This window comes from Haemorhous mexicanus, chromosome 14, assembly GCF_027477595.1.
Source record: "Haemorhous mexicanus isolate bHaeMex1 chromosome 14, bHaeMex1.pri, whole genome shotgun sequence".
In the NCBI taxonomy this organism is placed as follows: Eukaryota; Metazoa; Chordata; class Aves; order Passeriformes; family Fringillidae; genus Haemorhous; species Haemorhous mexicanus.
Window position 1 is genome coordinate 19,250,058 of NC_082354.1, and position 20,026 is coordinate 19,270,083.

At 43.7% G+C, this 20,026-nt stretch overlaps 1 protein-coding gene across 4 annotated transcripts in view; it reads left to right on the forward strand.

Annotated features, from left to right (window-relative positions):
* DIAPH2 (diaphanous related formin 2) overlaps positions 1–20,026 on the forward strand; it is a 172,026-nt gene that overhangs the window by 119,406 nt on the left and 32,594 nt on the right. For all 4 annotated transcript variants that reach the window (XM_059859301.1, XM_059859302.1, XM_059859303.1 and 1 more), the window contains one exon: positions 189–284. In XM_059859301.1, the coding sequence (XP_059715284.1) occupies positions 189–284 (96 nt within the window). The remainder of the gene's footprint in view (positions 1–188; positions 285–20,026) is intronic.

The window sequence follows — 20,026 nt, forward strand, 5'->3', positions numbered from 1 at the left end:
GGAAGAAGGGTTGGCATCCCCTCTGCCCGATGGGCAGCACCCCCAGCAGGGAGGGAGTGCCCCCTGCCCTGCCAGCAGCCTGCCTCTCGTTTGGCAGCATCATGGAAATGGGACAGCACTTGGGCTGCTGTTTCCTTCTGAAGTCTGCTCTCAGCTGTACTGATGGAGTTTTGCTTTCCTGCTTGCAGAGGGTGATGAGACAGGGGTGATGGACAGTCTGCTGGAGGCCCTGCAGTCGGGAGCAGCTTTCAGGGACCGCAGGAAACGAACGCCGCGAGCGCAAGGTAAGGGACATCCTGCACTCCTTGGGCTGTGGGCTGAGCAGCTCCAGCTGGGCTGCAAACACAGCAGCCTGCAGCTGTTTGGCAAAGACTTGCCAGCAGTTTTCACCGGGCTGCTGTTGGGCAGGGAGCTCCTGTGAAAGCCCAGCCCAGTCACAGATTTTTAACCTGCAGCTCCAGGTTACTGTGTGCTCTAAGGGCTCCTGTTGTCTTTGAAATGAATTTAAACATCCCTGCACTGTGTGTGCTTCATCCTTACAGCTGTAAGTACCATTCATTCATTGTAGGTGGTGCCATGATGAGCATTAGCTCCTTAACAAATGAGATTTGAGCATTGATCATCATTTCCAAGCACTGCTCTTAGGTGTGTTCTGCTCTGGTAGGAACTTCCACTACTTGGAGTCTTCAAAGTAAAAATACATTAAGACAGCTTAGTTTTCCTGAGGAAGACAATGGTTTTGGACTCAACTCTGTCCACTTGACTGAGCAATTGCTTCTTCCTGCAAAGCTGCTTTTGAGACAATTTGAGAAGTTAATCAGTGGCAGCGTTTCCTTCGTTCACTTCCCTGGTTGTGACATTCCAGTGGCACACACTTTGTGAAATGCATTTACTCTGCTTTCACTTCTCATCAAACCTCATGGCAACTGTGTTTTGCAATTTTTCATTTCAAACATGTCTTACAGTAAAAAATTCAGTCTTTAAAATCTACAGTTGAAGTTATTTGGCATAAAATCAAAAGCTTGGTTTGGATATGTTTGGCAAAAGAGGGTCATGAATAAGCCATGTTAATCCCCCTGATCCTCAGTGAGCTGGGCTTAGGTTCATGTGGGCTGATGAGTTTTTTTAGAGGAAAAGAAGAGAAAAGGCAAATTCTATTACCTTCTTTAATAGCAAAGGTAGTGTATAATTATTTTTAATTTGCCATATGCATGATCTTATGAAAAAAACCAAATAAGTGACTTGATTTGTTCATACTCTGAAATCAATTCAACTACAGCTCCAGGATCATTCTTAATTCAGGGCTTGTTTCTGCTCTCAGATCAGACCTGAAAGAAATCCTCCGTCAAAATTTGGTTTTTCCCCCCTATCTTGAGAAGTATCATTTTGAGAGATGGTTTCTCAGTATTGTGACATGAGGAGACATTTGTCACCAAGTGGTGACAAAGCAAAGCTTCCCAGGGACCAGAGGAGATTGCACAGAATCTGCTGCAGCTGAAAAAACAAAGGATGATTGAACCTGGGGCAAAACCAGGGATTCCTCAGCAAAAACAGGGGACAGAGCTAATTAAAAATCCCTTTGACTGATCTTCTCCTTTATGTAGTTACTCTGACTTCTGTGTTTGGAATTTCATTGAGTCAGGTGATGTTCCAGAGGGGCCTGGCTTTTAAATGTAAGGAGCTGGTTGACTTTGGAGAGCTCACTGTGAGAAAAGTGTTTGGAATTCCAGTTCCAGACTCTGGCCAAATGTAAGTGTTCTGTAGGAGAAGAAGGCCATGAAGTGAAATTTTCAGGGGTAGCTAAGAGTTGAGAATTGGATGCAATAAATGTAAGCACCAGTTAAATATCTCATTGAAACATTCGTGTGAATTTTCTCGTGTGGTTTAGAAACATAGGTGACATTTTGTGAGTAACTTGTCTACACACCAAAAAATGTGGCTGTGACATTTCTGAGCAGTGAACTACAGCATGAAAATCCTGGGACCACATTTACAACCTTCCACATCTCTCCTTCAAAAAAGGAGCAATGGCATTTCCCTCCTTGGTGCCACTCTGTCCTGCAGAGTTCCATCCAGTGAGATTGGAATCAACAATTAATTCTGTGCCTCCTCTGGTCCAGTGGAAGGGGAAAAAAAAGGAAATAAAAGAGAAGAGCTTGGGGGATTTCTGGGCTTGCTGGGTTGTGTGGTTGTGATTGGCAAATGGAATAATTCTGTCTGTGGGCAGGGAACAGTGCAGGGATTTTCTGGGCATTGTTAGAGCTGAACTCCCCTGGAGTCAGCCTGGGTTTGGGACACTCATGGGGAAAAATTAATAAAGGTGTTGCTATTTCAAAGTTGGACTTGTCCAGCAGAGTTTTGGCTTTGAACTTGTCTTGATTACACATTATGGTCTGAGAGGAAAATCCATTAATAGTTTCCTGCCTGTTTGGACACAGATCTCATTTTTCTGTGTCAGCTATGGTTGTAGTTTAGCAAGGAGAAAAAAACAACTTCTGCTTGTTTACTTTTTGTAGTTTTGCTAATTCTTTGGTAACAGGTGGCCCCTACAGAAAGGCAAAAAAACCATTTCCAAACTCCTAAAAAAGGAAATGCCCCCAAAACCACTCAGCACTAACAGTGGGTTCACTTTTGTGCACTTTTCATGGATGTGCTCTAGATCTGTCTTTTTCCAAACTCACTCTGTTTGCATCTTCTCCTGGTGAAAATTAAAACTAGAGAGCTTTCACACCCTCACAGTGGCTGCAATCAGAACAGAATTTAGCTTTTGTTGTGTTTTCTTCCAGTGTTTTCATGAAGGAAATTTAACTCAGAAGGAACAAAGTGTAATTTCACTTCTAGATTTTGGATCAGTTTGGCTGAAACCCCACAACTTTGAAAAACAAAACCAAACAAACAAGCAAAAAAAAAAAAAAAAATCCCGAGTGTGTTCCCTGTGGCTTTAGGTGAGTGGGCTGGACCTGGGAGGGATTAATTAATTTGGATAATGGAGCTCCAATTACTACAGGCTTACAACAAGGAGTGTCATTCCACCTCTTCAATTTGCCTTTTTTACAGGGGTTGCTGCTGTACCTTGGAGAATATTTGTGCTTACATGGTCATGCCTTTAAAATAATTTCTTTTAAACTAATTTCCAGTCAGATTGAGGCTGGGTAAGAGGTGCAGAAGGGAAGAGAGGGACTGCTCATTGCAGTACTTCTGCTGGGGAAAATCAAACTGTGAAATGTACAGGCAGGTTCAGAGAAATAAAGCCCATTTCAAATATGTTTCGATGCATTATGTTTGTTTGCTAAGCCTGGAAATGAAAAGCTACACTTTAATGGCTTGCATTACAACCCCAGACTTTTCCAGTAAAAATGGTTTTGTTGGCAGGTCATGGAAGTAATAATAATAAATTCCTGCCTCCCTCCTCTAGTTTTACATTTCACTCTTTTGTGTTCTTTCTGCTGTAGATTTCTCAGTGTGCAAAAGCACTGTGTGCTTCCTCTCTCCTGAGCTCAGTGCTCCACTTTAATGTTTCTGGCCCCTGGATTTTGGGGAGAGAGATTGTCCTTTCAGTGCATTGCTTTGCTTAGGGAGCCTACAAAATAATCATTAGCAATCAGCCTCTGGAAATGTTGGTTCCTCTGCCAGAAATGCCCTTGCATTGTACAAGTTTGCCAATGTTGGGGTAATCAAGAGCAGTGTTAGGTGGCATTTATCCCAGGGTGCCATTAAAATCTGTGCCACCCAGCCCTGCTGCTGCACAATAATCCCTGCCCTTGTTCCTGGCCCTGGGCTGGGAAATTATTAAAAGACCAATTCAGGAATAATTTTTTTCTCTAAATTAGCCTAAGCAAATTTTCTGCACAGAGCTAACTATTCTGCTAAGGCTCTTTTTATTAAGTTTCTGAGTTTTTTTTGGTGTGGAATTTAATTTCTTTTAGGAATGTTAATAACCAGTGTCCTCTCCCATGTATGCAAACTCTGGCAGCCTCCCTGGGCCATTTTTTCTGTGGTTCTCTGCTGGGGATGCAGTGCTGCAAGGGAGCTGCAGGGAGCTTCTCTTGCTTTAGATCTGTGTGTTTCTTGAGGATTTCCTCTGCTCTCTTAGCACACATTTTGGATTTGTTTTTAATTCCTGCACCAAAATCAGACCAGTTGCTGCCCTGTCGTTATTTCCATGCTAAGAGCACACCTTGAGAATGAAAGGGAGCCCCTGAACCTCCCTGGCTCAGTCTCAGCCTCTGGTTTGTGTCTTTGGTGGGCTTCCACTCCTTGGTTGACCTTTGCAAGAGAAAAAGGAGTTGTGGCTATAGTGTTCCTATTTTTTTAATGATTTTTGGTAATTTTCATATGGCATTCAGACATTTTAATTTAAAATATAAGTTTAAGTAGGTGGGTATTTTTCATTGCATCAGAATTCTAATAGAGGGTTACTGTTTTAGGAATCTTGTGTCTTCTGCTTGGAGATACAGCAGTGCTTAAAGTCTCACTGCTGCTTGCATACCATTCTAAACTAATTGGACCTTTGCACTGATTGCATTAAATAAAATCTGGAGGGTTAGTTGGGTTTCTGCCTGCACAATCCTCATTTACCTGAACACATTCAAATAAAAACCTTCACTCAAAGCAAATTTGCTTTCCTGAAAGCCTTGTCAGTCACTCTGGATGTGTCAGTTGTCTGAATGAGCTGGGTTTTGATATGCCTGCATCTGTGCACTGGTGAGAATGTCAGAAATGTTCAAATGCCAGGAGGTGGGAGGTGCCCTGAATTTGTGCTCAATAAAATCCCTTTCAGAGGAACAGATCCCTAACATTACATTCCTGTTATCAAGTTGGAAATACCCATTATGGGCTATAAAAATTTAGTCCTGAGTTTAAAGATCAGTTTGTATTTTAAACTTCTTCATCTTTTCAAACATTTGAGCTTTGAGGAGCTGAGTATTTAGAGGCATGCTTGCTATGCAGTTGTGTCGTGGAGGATTTCTGCTTACAGTCAGGTGTTGTGGACTGATGGGACTCACACAAGATCCAAGTGCTTCAAAATTCCCACATCTGTAAAAGCAAGGGCTAAACAAGATCACCAATAATAAATTTACTCATTTTGCTATCATGGCACTATTGTAGATTTAAGTTTGCTTTTTATTTCTAAATATAAATACGGGCACCATTCAAATTGAATCTCAGCAAGTTACCTGAGTCCTGGGAGCTCCATAAACAGTCCCAAAGCTGTTTAAAAATAGGTATTTGTGGTATAATCTGTTTTTACTGTGTCTGCATTTTGTCTTATGGCTTCTGTAATTAAAGGAGTCGTTAGATAATGCATTTTTCCTGTGGCCTGGCATGAAAGGAGCAGCTTTGATATGGGGAGACTTTACTTGATAGGGGAGGTGCCTCTGCCCATGACAGGGGGTTGGAAATGGATGATTTTTTTAGGTCCCTTGCAGCCCAAACCCGAATTCTGTGAGTTTTCAGAGGAGTTCCCCTTGCAGGCAGGATGGAGGAGAAGCAGACACAAAGGGACTGAGGAGGCTTCAGCCTGCTCAGGCTGGATGCTCCAGGTTTTTGGGTGGACACCACGTTCCCTGAGGCAGGCACGGAGTGAAGGGGCTCCAGGAACACCCCAGGACCACTGGCTGGACAGAAAGACAGAAATTCAGGAACTTTGTACATTTGCATAATTGCTTTCACCTCTGTGGGTGTGTGACCCTTGTCTGAAGCAAGTGCTGGAGATTGATTTGTCGTGTTTAAAATTGATTTTCTGCTCTTGGCGTGCAGGGACTGTTCACGTGCTGGCCTAGAGCATGTCAGGGGTTTGTAAATGTTTGGGGAGCTCCTCAGCCACAGGGAAATGGGACTGTGAGCTCTGGGCTTTGGATCTCTTGTGCTGCTTTCTCTGAACCTAAGTTGTTGTTTGCCATTGGATGCATTCTCATTTCCCAAAACAAGAGTTTTTCCTGAACAAATGAAAATGTGCCATCAAGTGGTAAAGCCACGTGCAGGTTCTGCTGGGTGTCCTTCAGAAAGTTATTGTGCTATGTAATTGTACTAATTACCTCAGTTTGGTGTTCACATAAAGCATTTAATTACTTACCCAGGCTAAGGAGAGCTCTGTACCCCTTGGTTTTATTAGTGTGCTTCGGAGTGCATTCAGTGCAGTGGGAAAAGTTCTCCCTGTGAAGTTTCAGAGTATTTTTCAAGTTTCAGCATTTTTAAAACTCAGCACTGGTGCTACTTCACTGAATTGCCCTAAGATCCAAAATTATGAAATTTGAGATTTTTGTGCCTTTTGAAGTACAAACCCTCTGTCCAGGAGTGGTGATGGGAGTTCCAGGGAGCGCTGAGGATTCTTCATCTGCAGCTGGTACCACAGAACTTCTGGGCTTGTGCCAGACACGTGCAGAACTGTGCCAGTTGCTCCAGACCTTGAACTTGTGTTGTATTTCATTTTCAATTTCCATACAAATTTATTATTCCATACATATTTATTTATGTTTATTCATTTAAAGTTGTTTGTGTCTGTTTGATCACAGGACTCTGCAGGCACCCAGAGCAGCCCTGGAGTCTCTCACAGTGTTTATTGTGGAGCTCCTTCCTCTTGGAGATGCTCTGGCACAGTTGCCTCTGAACCTTCTAAAAGCCCTCAGAAATCCAAAAGCCTTTTTGAACCTCGTGTCGTGAAATAGATTTTTACAAATAAAACAAACAAACATACAAATAAAACAAAGCTTTTCTGGGAGCCAGGAATTCTTCCCAGCAAGCAGCCCATCAAAAGGATGATCCAGGAGGAGGCTGCCAAGGTCACAGAGCAGGATTTTGTACCAGTTGGAAGTCATTCATCGCTCTGAATTTATTTATTTTTTAATTCACACTGAATCTGAAAACTGCTCTATTTTAATGAGCTATGTCCTGCTGGATGGGAAGGCCTCCATTTCCAGAGATTGATAGCTGAGTTCTGGCTGCATCTTTATGCAGTAGCTGAAGTTAGAGGAACTTCTTTTACATGCAGAGAAAGGATATTCATGCATTCATTTACCAACTACATGAGTAGTAATGAACGATATGCAAGGCTAACTTAATTTGCATTTGGCCATTTGAATTTTCTTTGTCAGTGCTGACAGTGTTATCATGCAATTATTGTGAAACACTTCCATTTGAAAAATTTTCTCCCACAGTACTGTTTACTGAGGTAAAGCACATTGGCTTTAATATTTTAATATATATACATAATGAATGGAAAGGGAAGAGATGAAAATCACTGTTGCAGTGTGTGACTTGGGAGGGGATTAATTGAAGTGACATTAGGTCCAAATGGTTATTTTGTAGATAGGGAGGATTTCTGTTCCAGGGTGCAGAATTGGGTCCCCAGCCTCAGCACGGAGCCTCTGGCCCAGGTCCTTCACTGGGGCTGTCACTGAGCTGTAAGAACTTCATTTGTTTCCCTCCTGCAGAGGCAATATTTACCCTATGGGCTGTGGTGTAACAGCAAACTGTGAAACTTCACATTTTCTTCTGGCATTAGCAGGAGAAAATAAGAGAAAAACCCCACAATAACAGTGCTCAGTTACAGAGTGCTGATGCCATCTCAGGCAGGCAGTTATGTCATTTTGTGGGAGGTCAGCATTGCAGTTGCCTCGAGTAATTCTATTTTCCTGATTTTTTAGTTTCAGAATCATAAGAATTTATTTTCCTGATGTTTTAGGTTCACAATTTTTCATTTCACAAGGAATAAATTTATTTTCCTGCTGTTTTTAGTTTCGTGTCCTTCGGAGAGGGTAAGTTCAAGGTGCAGCCCAGGTGTGCAGTGGCAGAGGGACAGGTCGAGGCCAGCAGTGCCTTTGGAGCAGCTCTGCAGAGGAGGGACCACGTGTGGAATGGCAATGCAACCTGAATTCTGGGCTCAGACCTCTGCTGCTGCTATGGTGCCCACAGAGCTGTGCTACCCAAAACAGAGTTTGGTCTTTATGGCTTGTTGCAAGTGGAAAATGTTACCAGTTTTGTGATATCACCTGGTCCTCTGTTGGATTGCTTTTGTGCTTTCAGGAGTGTGGGGGAAGATAATTTCAGGGAGCTGATTTGTGTGTTGGCACGTTGTTGGCACATTTTATCTGTGATTTCTTTTGCATCTTTCTACAAAGCATCTCTGGCCATTTATTCACTTAGAAGGCTGCAGGCCTGACTGTGCCTGGCAGTGCCCTTTGTCAGGTGCAGGCACTGGTGAGCTGCAGGCAGGCTGGGATTTCAGGAGAGCTGGTGGTGCTTGGGAAGGCTGAGCTGGAGCAGAGTCACAGAATAAAGCAGGGATTGATTCCAAGGATCTCCTCCATGGACCCACCTTGGGCAGCACCAGAGCCCAGCCAGGGCTGCCCCCAGGATGACCCAAAATGGCCCCAAAATGGTCACGGGGTCTCTCCCTGGGATCAGCTCTGCTCCATTTGCACCTTGCAGTTCATTGTCCCAGCCCAGCTTTAGCCCAGGCACTCCCACCCTGCTTGTTTTTCTCTCTCCAGCCCACGGGGTTTGTGCTCCTGGGCTGAGATTTGGGTCATTTGTCCTTGGTGCCCAGCTGGAGCAGGAATTGTTTTGTCTCCTTGCTCTGTGAACAGAGCTCACCATCCCATAATATGAACCCAGACCCACACACTAACGCAGCAGAGAATCTGAAAATATAAAAACTAAAACCTGAGGCATCATTGAGACCTGGTCAATCATCATTTCAAACCCAATTTCCTGTCAGTGTCTCCATTGCATTTCTGAAACTGCAGCACAGGTGGTTCATCTCATTATTGCACATTATTGCCTCAACATAATGTAGCTGAGCTGGAACATTTGTAATGTATGGAGCTCCAAAATTGCTCTCACATCCTGAGCACTATCCATGCTGGTTAATTGTAGGACATTTGCACTGCTAGGTTGTTTCAGTTTCAATGCTGTTGTGTTTTAAAGGGTGCTGCAATTAGCATGAAGTTATTTTTAATGATGACTAAAACCAGATGTGAGATATTGATGATGTTCATTAATAATAATTCTGATCGTCCTGTTTTTTAGAGGAACTAGTTTCAAATCCCAGAATTGCCTTTATTCTGTAAAATCCAGACAGCAGCCTTTAAAGAGTTGGTTTTATTTAGCCATGCTCAGAACACCCTGCAGAAGGGAACCTTTGATATGGTTTGTTGATCTTCTCAGTAGAAGATCTCTGCATGTTACACAGCTGATTTCTCTTTTGGAGGGGAAAGTGATTTAATAGGCTCTGATATAAGATTTTGTAAGAACATTATCACTAATATATCTATTAGTGTGTGCATTAGCTCATCTCCTTTACCCTCTCATGGAAGTATATAATGTCATAATATTGTTATTTAAAAACTATATACACACTGGATAGTGCCTTCCAGATGGAGGTCTAAAAATAACAGAGATACTGGAGTTCTTCCTTGGATCTACATTTTATTCACTTCTCATTTTCTCTCTGATTTCTGTATTTTTTTCTTCCATTTCTTGTGGCATTGGGTATTTCTTCTGTTGGTGAAGAAGGTTCTATTTAAATAATTCTAAGGAGAGTATATAAAATTTTACAATGCTGTCTATGTGTCTGTAATTCCATGAATATATTACTGGAGTGGAATGTCAGCCTTCCTGCATTTTTCCCTACAAATTTAAATTACAAATTAAAATAGACATACCACACTGAAATAGGGAAAATGTTCAGTCATTGTGGGGATGATTTTTTTTCATTTTAAAGGGAACAAGTTTCTAAAATAACATAATAGGAAAAAAAGCCATTATTGCCAGTATTCCCTCAGGAGAGGGAGAAATCATTCAGCTTGGAGGGCCACAGCATTTTCTGTGCTGTGATCAGGTTACATTGTCAGCTCAGCTGGCTTTAGGCTCTGTGAAATTGTGTCCAAACCAGAATGGGATGCAGGGAGGACCCAAAAGGTCCTTGTGGCTTCATGGAGCAGAGTTTGAGTCTGAGAGCAGCAGCAACTTCCATCAACACTGGGGGCTGATTAAAGTCCAGCAAGGTGTTGAATCAACTATTTGGAAATTTCCTTACAAAAGAAATAGAACAAGACAAACCACCCCAAAAAAAAAAAAAAAAAAAACCTCCCAGAAAACCAGAACAAGAAAAACCACCCAGATCTGATGATTCACTCCTGAAAAAATACATTATCATCCCTGTCAGACACTGCAAAGATGACTGGCAATTTCTTTCCTGGTAAAATCTGTTCATTACAAGATTCTTTTGACAAAAGCTTATTTTATTTTTAAATCTACTTTACCAGAGTGTAAACCTTGAAGGGAGATTTACTGGAAGTTTCATTTTTTTTTCTCCTAATGGATAAGCACTCAGAAGGAAGCTGGAATTGTGTTCATGGAGCCTTCTGAATATTTACTTCCTGTTGAAATAATAGAGACACTCTTACTAAGGAGTATACATCTCAAAAAGGTCTCTCTTCACTGAAGGCAATCATGGTTTGGTTGAAAGGAGGAGCAGCTCATCATGAGTGAACAGAAATGAATCAATTCTGAGTGAGCAGAAATGAATCAATCCTGAGCTGTCCTTAAACTTCTTAGGAAAATCTCTTGAATTGTGTTGTTAAAGAATCAGGAAGTTCTGTAGCACTGAGGGGGGAGGATTTCAGGAGTGGAGGAGCATTTCTAAAGCAGGTTTGGCATTTTGCTGGAGTTGCATTTGTGCCAAACCCTCGCTGGTAGGGCAGCAGTGAAGGGATGGAGCATGCACAGACCAAGGGCAGCACCAAGCCTGCTCTGGAGGAACTGCTCCTCAGTGCAGGGAGGTGAGGGGGATGAATTTGTGGGGAAATTTAGGGACTCTTTGGAGGTTTGATGTGGCTTTTTTGTACTTGTTCACTTACTCATTTTTTGAGAGTATTTAATTTTTTTTTCTGTTTAAGAGGTTATTGATCTATTTAAATGGGCACCCCAGGAACATTTCATGTCCTGACAGCTCTGGGTTCTGCTCTGCTGGCACCCCAGGAAGGTTTCATGTTCTGAGAGCTCTGGGTTCTGCTCTGCTGGCACCCCAGGAACATTTCATGTTCTGAGAGCTCTGGGTTCTGCTCTGCTGGCACCCCAGGAACATTTCATGTTCTGACAGCTCTGGGTTCTGCTCTGCTGGCACCCCAGGAACATTTCATGTTCTGAGAGCTCTGGGTTCTGCTCTGCTGGCACCCCAGGAACATTTCATGTTCTGACAGCTCTGGGTTCTGCTCTGCTGGCACCCCAGGAACATTTCATGTTCTGACAGCTCTGGGTTCTGCTCTGCTGGCACCCAGGAACATTTCATGTTCAGAGAGCTCTGGGTTCTGCTCTGCTGGCACCCCAGGAACATTTCATGTTCTGACAGCTCTGGGTTCTGCTCTGCTGGCACCCAGGAACATTTCATGTTCTGACAGCTCTGGGTTCTGCTCTGCTGGCACCCCAGGAAGGTTTCATGTTCAGAGAGCTCTGGGTTCTGCTCTGCTGGCACCCCAGGAACATTTCATGTTCTGAGAGATCTGGGTTCTGCTCTGCTGGCACCCCAGGAAGGTTTCATGTTCAGAGGGCTCCCTGGAATGGTCAGCACAGCTCTCTGGCACTGAGCCCTCATGTGCCATGAGGATGGTGTGAATGATCCCTGATGGTTTTCCAGACACTGCCATCCTTGGGAGGGTCTGTTCAAGTGCAATTCCTCTTCCCCAGGATTTTTCCCTTTATTTAAAACTTGATATAAAATACAGAAGCAATGAAAATGTGATGTTTATGGGACTGTGTAGCCTTTTGATTTCCACTTTCAACTCCTTTTTCCTGTGCACAGATAACTCACAGAAACCACAGAATATTCTGAGTTGGAAAGGAGCTTCAGGGATCATCAAATCCAGGTGTGAAGTGGATGGCCATGCAGGGACTCACCCCTTAACTCTGGTGGTTTTAGCACCTGGCTTGGACCAGCTGAGCTCATCTCTTTTTAGATCTATGTATATTTTTAGGGGTTTTTTTTAATGTCTATTTTAGAAAGGGCTTCCCTCGAATAATTGGCATGAAAAGGTTGCATTTGGTATTTTTTTTTAAGAAGAAATCTCTCCCAATAGCTCTCTGTTACTCTCAGTCCTTCAGGTTAAGTGTAAATACTCTGGGCTCTGGCTTTAGCCTTCTGAAAATGACTCAATATGAATTTACTGTAATGATGGGCTAATTAGTTAAAGTTCACTGCGTTTAGCTAAACACACAGTGTTTGATTTAGAGAGATAAATCTGTGCTCTGTCAACCTTTCCAGGCATAATTCTGCTCCCAACATTATGTGACAGGTAGTCAGGCCTGGGGATGTGCTGCAGAGCAGCTCAGCTCAGCTCTTCACTCTTGACTAGTTATTTATCTGGTGGAGCAGAATCCACAACTGCCAGATGGGAAGTGGGGAGCACCCAAGGAAACCTCTCCAGCCTTCCTGTCCTCCTGCCATGCAGCAGGAGATGGTTTGGAGATGGTGCCTGAACCTCACATCGCTGGGGTTTGGGGTTTGGGTTGCTGTAAACCCTCTCTTTGCCCTCTGTATTCTGAAATATCTTTATACTTGTCTGAAATATTTTTATATTTAGAAAAGCTCTGTTATCAATAAGACTCTGCAAACATTTTTAACATTTGCATCTTCAGGATATGATACAACTCCAGCAGATGATTTCAGAAATGTGTTCAGGTGAGGTGTTCACACTTTACCAGCCAAACCAAAACCCCCAAACCTTCTTTATCTGATCTGTGGCACCTCTGGGTGTTATTTATTGGAAGGAGAGTGACGAGCTGTGTCTGCTGCAGTTCCAGGCACACAGAAAGATGCATTTAAATCAAGCATTTACTGGAGCCTGTCCCTGTTGGTGGGGAGATGAAAGTCAGTGGAGCAGGGTGGTGGTGCTGGGCTTGCTGTGCTGGGGGGTGAGCAGGGCCACTGGATAAAAGCAGCTTTTTTGAGGCAGCATCAAAGCCCCCAGCAGCCAAACCCTTTTTGCTCTCAGCTGCTGGAGCAGTCTGACCCAGGAAGAACTTGCTCTTGGCCACAGATGAGAGCAGTTGTGTAAAAAAGAGGCAGACAACAAAAGGACCCACAAATGTCATCCTGTACACTGAATTTTCTGACAATTTGTTGTAGAAATCCTGTCATTTTAGCAAATGGATCAATTGGAGGGAGCTCCTGGGAAGAGCCCTTATGGTTTAAGGAGTAAATGACACTGTCTGGGTTCTGGTTTGCACTGAGAATTAATGAAAAAATAATTAAAATTAACGTTCAGCAAGTGAACGACTGAACTGGTACAAACCAAAAGCCTTTCCCTTCAATCTGGATGGAGCTGTGAGCAGTGGGGGCTGGGATGTGCTGAAGGATGCCAGCAGAGGTTCTGGCCGGGGAGCTGCTCCCAGTTTGTCCCAGTGCTGCACTGGGGCCCGGTGGGTGCCACTAGGTGGAACCATCCACCCTCCCTTGGTGCCAGCACAGAGCTCACTCAGCTCCAGAGCCTCTGAGAGCCCCTGAGCCAGGTTTTGTGTTGGTTTTGGTGTGAGTCTGTGGGGGAAGGAGGAAATTGCTGCCTGCTTGGCTGAAATTGTTTTTGCTAAAATAGGCAATGCAATCTCTCCTCTGTGACCACGGGGGTTTTGTGCACTGGCAGTAATGCAGCCTTTGCAGGGTTCTCACCCCAAAGTTCCTGGGTTTGTGTCCCAGTTCCTGCCTAAAATCCCCTTTCTTAGTCTATATGTGATCACTTCTGCAAAAATTAAGCCAGGCTTTAATATAAATTTCATTCTTTGCAGGTTTTTGAATGAGTAGTGTCAGTGAAGGAGAGCTCTAGAAATATGTTTTTAGAATCACATTTATTTATTAATATTTATATTAAATATAAATATTTAATATAAATTAAATATATTTAATTATATTTATAATTATTTATATTAAAGTATATATTTATATATGCTTTATATATATAAAGTATATATAAATATACTTTAGATATTTATATTTATATATATTTATATTAAATATATCACATTTAGTACTTATATAGTATTTACATATTTATTTCTCTTCTTAGCAAAAGAATAAATGGTTTTTCATTAGGGAAAACATGAATTCCAAACCATGACTGTGAGTAAGGGGTAAGATTTCTTGGTTTATTCTAATTTTCTGTGTTAGCTTGCATTGTGCTGTATTGTCCACAGTCCTTCCCTACAGTAATTAATTAATCTTTCAGGGCTGTGCTCACTCCAGCTGCAAAGCCCTGACCCTTTGCTGGACGTGGGGATCTCTGGTGAAATGATGCAACAGCACTAAAAATAATTGTACCTTGAAACTGGGAACATCTAGGGATGGAAACAGTTTGTCATTGTGCCTTTCCCTTCTTTCATTGCCAGCAATGACTGGAGTAAAAATAAGCAGAAAAGAGAACTTTTATGGTGAGAATTGTTCCTTATGTCTTATTTTCTCTCTTTTTCTCCCACCTTTGGTGCAGCACAGGGGAAGCTTTGCACGTGGGGACCCACAGCTGCAGACAGCAGGGGGAAGAGTTTGGTCAAATTGCCACTCTGCCAAACATCCCTAGAAAAAAACAAAAAAATTCCATTGCCAATGACAAATCCAAGCTGAAAGTTGGCCTTGCCTGTTGTCATTCATTGCCATTCATATTTGGGAAGCAGACTGCTGTGATAATTGATTTGATGGTCCAGCTTGAGTGGAAGCACTTCTGGGCATAGCAGGCCTCAGAGATGCCAAAAAAGAAGAAAAGGTGGGAATGAAATAATGCACTACTTTCTCCTCAGAGGCATGTGGCCCAGTTTTTGAGAACAGAAAAACATGCTTTAGAAGAAGAAAGGAAAAAAACTTAGTAACTCAGTAATAAGTACAAAAATGACCATATAGCCTCAGTCAGATAAAAACAGGCATTCAGAGAGAGACAATGAGTGTACATATTTTACTGGCAGGTGAATAATAGGAGAATGCTGTGGAAATAATCTGATTTTTAACGGCCTCTGTCCAAGGGAGTACCTTTCTTGCTTCTTTTTTTTTGTGTAACAACAAAAGAGGCTCCCTTTCCTCAAAACACAGACACAAAATCAAAACCACCCAAAAAAAACAATGTTTAATTTTTTTTAGGCTTTCCAAAGAGGAATTGATAGTTCAGGAGGAGGGAAGGAAGGCAATTATTGAATTTGAAAGGCAGTGGATGTGCTTGGATTAGGTGAAGTCCCGTTGGGTTTATTTACTTCCAGCCTAGGTGATAATGAGGCTTTTCCCTGCATTTCTGGCCATGGGGCAGTGTTCACCCACAGCCTCCTGCTGCTGTCAATAACCCAGGACACCGAGTGCTACTTGGGGGGAAAAGTAGATTTAAAAACTTTTGTGTTCAGTGCTTGACCTCTTAATCACAAGTGCCAGCAGCCTTTCACCGATCTAAAGACCCAAACAAAACCAGATGGGCCTGAGCCATTGAAACACAGAGCTGCAATCACAACCGGTTTGTCTTTTGAGTGCTGCTTATTTCCTGGCAAAACCAGTGTGGTCCCTCAGCTGCTGAGCTCTCTGAATCCATGGTCCTGGATCTTTTATCCAGGCCGAGCAGAACCAGGGACTGGTGCCAGTAAAGAGTGGAAAGGCAGAGCTGGTGGAGGAGCAGGGGTTGGGAGTGTGCTGCCCCAGGCCATACATGAACACCACTGTGATTTTCAGGCTTTGAAGGACCTGTCCTGCCTTCATGAGATGGTAGCTGGTGTGAGCACAGAACACAGTCCACACTGAGCAAAGAGCCTGTAAAAACATACTCATTTCTTAGGAGAAAATATCAGGTTTTCTGATATGTTAAGACTTTTTAAATTCCTTTTTTTATACATTGGAAGCAGAAGCTCAGAGTTTCATAAGCCATTAAACACCTGAAAGTGATATAACCCGTGTGCCATTCTTCCTTTGAATTCTTCTTGCTTTCTATCTACTTATCTATAAAATTCCTTTTTAAGTATCAAAACACTCCAATGAATTGATGGATAGAAACATCACACGTGGCAGATGTTTGAAGGAGATGCTCTTTGTGCATCTCAGCAGAAGAAAAAACTTCTGAGAGAAGCCTTGGTTTGGAGTGAAGCTGAAATTCAGGTGGCATGCTTGTCTTGGTCACAGGTGGGGCAGCAAGGGAATAAATGGAACACTTGAGGAGTTCTGGTTTTTTGGGAATTCGTGGAGAGCACTGAAAGTGGCAGCAGGAAGGCTCAGCTGATGGGGAATGCCTGGATTAACCTGACTCTGCATCCCTTGTGCAGCCCTGCTGAGTTGGTCTGGATCTGCTCACAGATCCATGTCCTGTGGCTCTGAAATGTGTGAATTCTCCCCCGGCTTTGTTGGGAAGTGTGCTCTTCCTTTCAGGGTACTTTGGAGACATTTGTGACAAATTACAGGAGCTCCTGAGCACACAGATCCTGGTCAGTTCATCTGAGCTGCAGCTTGGGAAGTGCTTCCAGCTGAGCACACTGCAGTAAATATTATTAGACCTTGATTAAAAGATAATTGGAGTAATTTAGATTTTGCCTGCGAATTCTGTGTGAGCCATTGTGTTGTAGTGGTAATGATTGGTAATTATTTTATTCTATTTTCAAACTGGGCAGCACCTCCATGCTTCACCAAGTGCATGCTGCTGCCTCTCAGGCAGAACCTGAGGCCAGAGGAATTCCAGGGAATGGTGCTGGAGATGTGGAATCTTGCAGGAGCTCACTGCCCCCTGTGCACACAGGAGCAGCTGCTGGCCCTGGCAGGGGAGCCTGGCACCAAGGAAAGGGGGAGCCTTCCCAAACCGAGTGGATTTGGCACTCTGCTGTGTAATTCACTGCAGAGTGAGGGCAGCACGGGTGAAACCCTTTGGAATTCCCTCCTGTGCCAGCTCCCTGCCCACGGTGGGGGCTTGTGTGTGCTCAGACCATGGAGAGGTCTGCTCTGGAGGGCACCTCGAGGGCACCTCATCCACGCCCTGCTGGAAAAGGGCCACACAGGGGGCTGCTTCCCCCTGTCCTGGGTTGACTCTCTGATGCTTTTATCTGCAATCCCCTTGTCCTGCTCATGCTGAATAAACCCCTCCCAAGTCTGCCCTGAACCAGGACACCCACCAGGCTCTCCTGGGTGTTTCCAGTAGAGGAGTTCCCAGCACTTGTCTGGTGATGTTTGATTGCTGCCACGGTGCATTTGGAGCTGACCCTGGAGGACCTCTGGCCTTTTGTCAGCCCCTGGTGCTGGCAGTGCCTGCTTCCCCTGAGGAGCTCAGCTGGTTCTGGCTCAGGTTAGGCTGAGCCCAGCCTCATTGCCAGGTGTCACAACATGTCAGGAGGGAGCTCCACACTCTGTGAGTGGTTAAATGTGTCTTCTGTGAGGGGCTAAATGTGCCTGCGTGCTGTCACATCATTTCTGATAGTCACATGCAACTGCTGCTTCATAAAAGCAGCCAGTCCAAAGCTCTGCTCAAAGCAAGGCAGGGATCAGCACAAAAGCACCTGATTTAAAAAGGGAGAAAGCTATTGGAAGGTGACAGCTGGAATTCCAGTGCTTAATCTGTGTAATTAAAACTTTTCTGAGGAGCAGGAAAAGCAGGTTGGACTGGAGGTAGTTTTAGGAGTTAATTAGCAAGGTCTTTTTGAATATTAAGAATGCCTTTGAAGGATAAAGTTTTAAAAAACTAGTTCAGGGCTTTCAAACAGCATAAATTAAGAGAGAAACTTTCTTTTTACACCTCCTCGAGAATGCAGACAGAGTCATCCTCCCTAAGCATGCCATTTCCTTCCATCAGAAATATAATCATAGATCCCCCTCAATGCCTGATCTTCATAAGGATTTATTAGCTTGCTAACAGTGCACTGGTGATTTAACTGGAAATAATATTTTACAGGAGATTTTTTGCACATTCACCATTGCAAATACTGAAGCCAGTAGCTCTCAAGTCATAAAGTGAGTTTCTTCCTGGGCTGGGTACTGTGATGTATCCCCAGTACTGGAAACAGCAGCCTGCAGATTTCAAGGTGCAGCCACAGAGTTATGGAGTGCTTTGGGCTGTGAGGGAGCTTAAACAGCACCTGAGCCATCCCTGCCCCTCCTGCCTTCAGCCCAGTTTGCTCAGAGCCTTTTTCACCCTGGCCTTGGGCACCCCCAGGGAGGGAGGGGGCATCTCCATCTCCTGGGCAGCTGCAGGCAGAGTCTCAGCACCCTCACCATGAAGAGATTCCTCCCAGAACCCACCCAGCCCTCCCCTGTGCCAGTCTGGAGCCACTCCCTGCTCTGGTCACAGGTGCCCCCCAGCTCCAGTGGAGCCCCTCCAGGCCTTCTCTTAGGAAAGTTCTGCCTTTTTCCAGGGGAGTGCAGCTGCAAACACAGCCCTGCTTGTTCTCACACGGCTCTGGTGCGTTTTGTAAGCATTTGCCAAGAAATAAAACTTAAGTGCCCTGGAAATTTGGGGCCATATCTCTTAAAGCATATGGAGAGTATGGGCTTGCTCTGTTCATATTTTACCTGGGTTTATGCTTTGTTTTGTGAATGCCCTCACTCTCACAGGGAAAAAGAGCTCTGTGTTTCTTTTACAAAGCTATGTGGGCAAAATTTAGGAGATGTACTTTACTTTCACTCACTTTTTATTAGTTGTGATGTACTCAGCTCTTAGAGAATTTCTCACCTGTGAGCTGTTTCAAACAGCTGTTACAGGTGCACAGCAGAGTGCATCTTGATATGAAACTAGATTAATTCACCTGGTTTATCACCTGTAGGTTTGGAAAGCAAATCAACCTCAGCATTATCTATCAACAATAAATACATCAGAGCAGGGCACAGTCAGTGAATGGCAGTAAAGCTCTGGTGCTGTCTGCAGAGATGGTTTCAAGAGGAGTACACTGTTCTTTGGGTGGGAACTCCAGAGGAGCTGCAGAATTTTGTAGAACTCAATCATTCACAAGGCATTATTTAAGTTTATTTTAGTACAGCGTCCAATCCATTGAGCATTTAAGCTTCCCAAACATCCAGATTAAAAAAAAAAAATAAAATTCAACAGGCTTCAAAACCACTTGATGAAGAGTCAAAAAATCCAGGTCTGAAAAGGAAGATGAAGGTATAAATTAGTATTTATACTAATTCACCAGTGGTGAATTATTTAGAAATGTTACACTGATTGCTTCATGAATCAGTACTTATCTTCCTCCTTAGAAAGCATTGTTCTGGAAACTGCAGAAATTCATAAACAGAACTGTCCAAAAGTAAACTGCACTGCATCTAGACAGGGTTCCTAGTCAGAGGAAACAAATAAAAAAAAACACCCAAATAACAAGAATAACAGCAAACCCCAAGCCTGAAGTTCATTATGAAGCAATGCAGAAATAGCAGAATTGGGTGGCAGTATTGGCCTTGCAGCAGAAAACTCTCCCAGCCCTGTGTGGGGAGGAGGCACATTCCAGCTGTGCCCCCAGCTGTGCAGGGTGGGAATTTGTCACGGCTGGGAGCTGCAGCCCCAGCCCAGTCTGGCCCCACACACCAGTTCAAAGGATGTTTGGCACCCAGGGAAAGCCTCCATGGTTTGTGGCTGAGGTGTGCTGCAGGAACAGGGTCAGCCTGGAACCATGGACTCGTTTGTTCAGAGCTGGGGGTTTGTGCTGACACAAAAAGGAACAGAACCTTGTGCTGGAGCATGTCACATCTCCTCTCTGTTACCCTTCAGCTTCATTATTTGGGATTTTTGGGTGCCTTTTCTGTGGTAATGTCTGCCCCAGAATCCCAGAGAGTGCTCTGATGCTCGTGGTGTGTGTCAGGGTGCCCTTGCCCAGCTGCAGCAGTTTTCAGCAGGAGTGATGAGGAGATGCTTCGTGGCATGTCACACTCAGAGTGCCTCAGACAGCAAGGGAGTGCAGCAGACAAACCTCTGAGGAAAATGCTCCCTGAGCAGGGCTGATGTATTTAAGAACATATTTTAGACAACCTGTCTGCAGTGCAAATTAAAGATGCGAGAGGTAAAACACTTTCAACGTGAACGTCAAAACATTTTCTCATTCC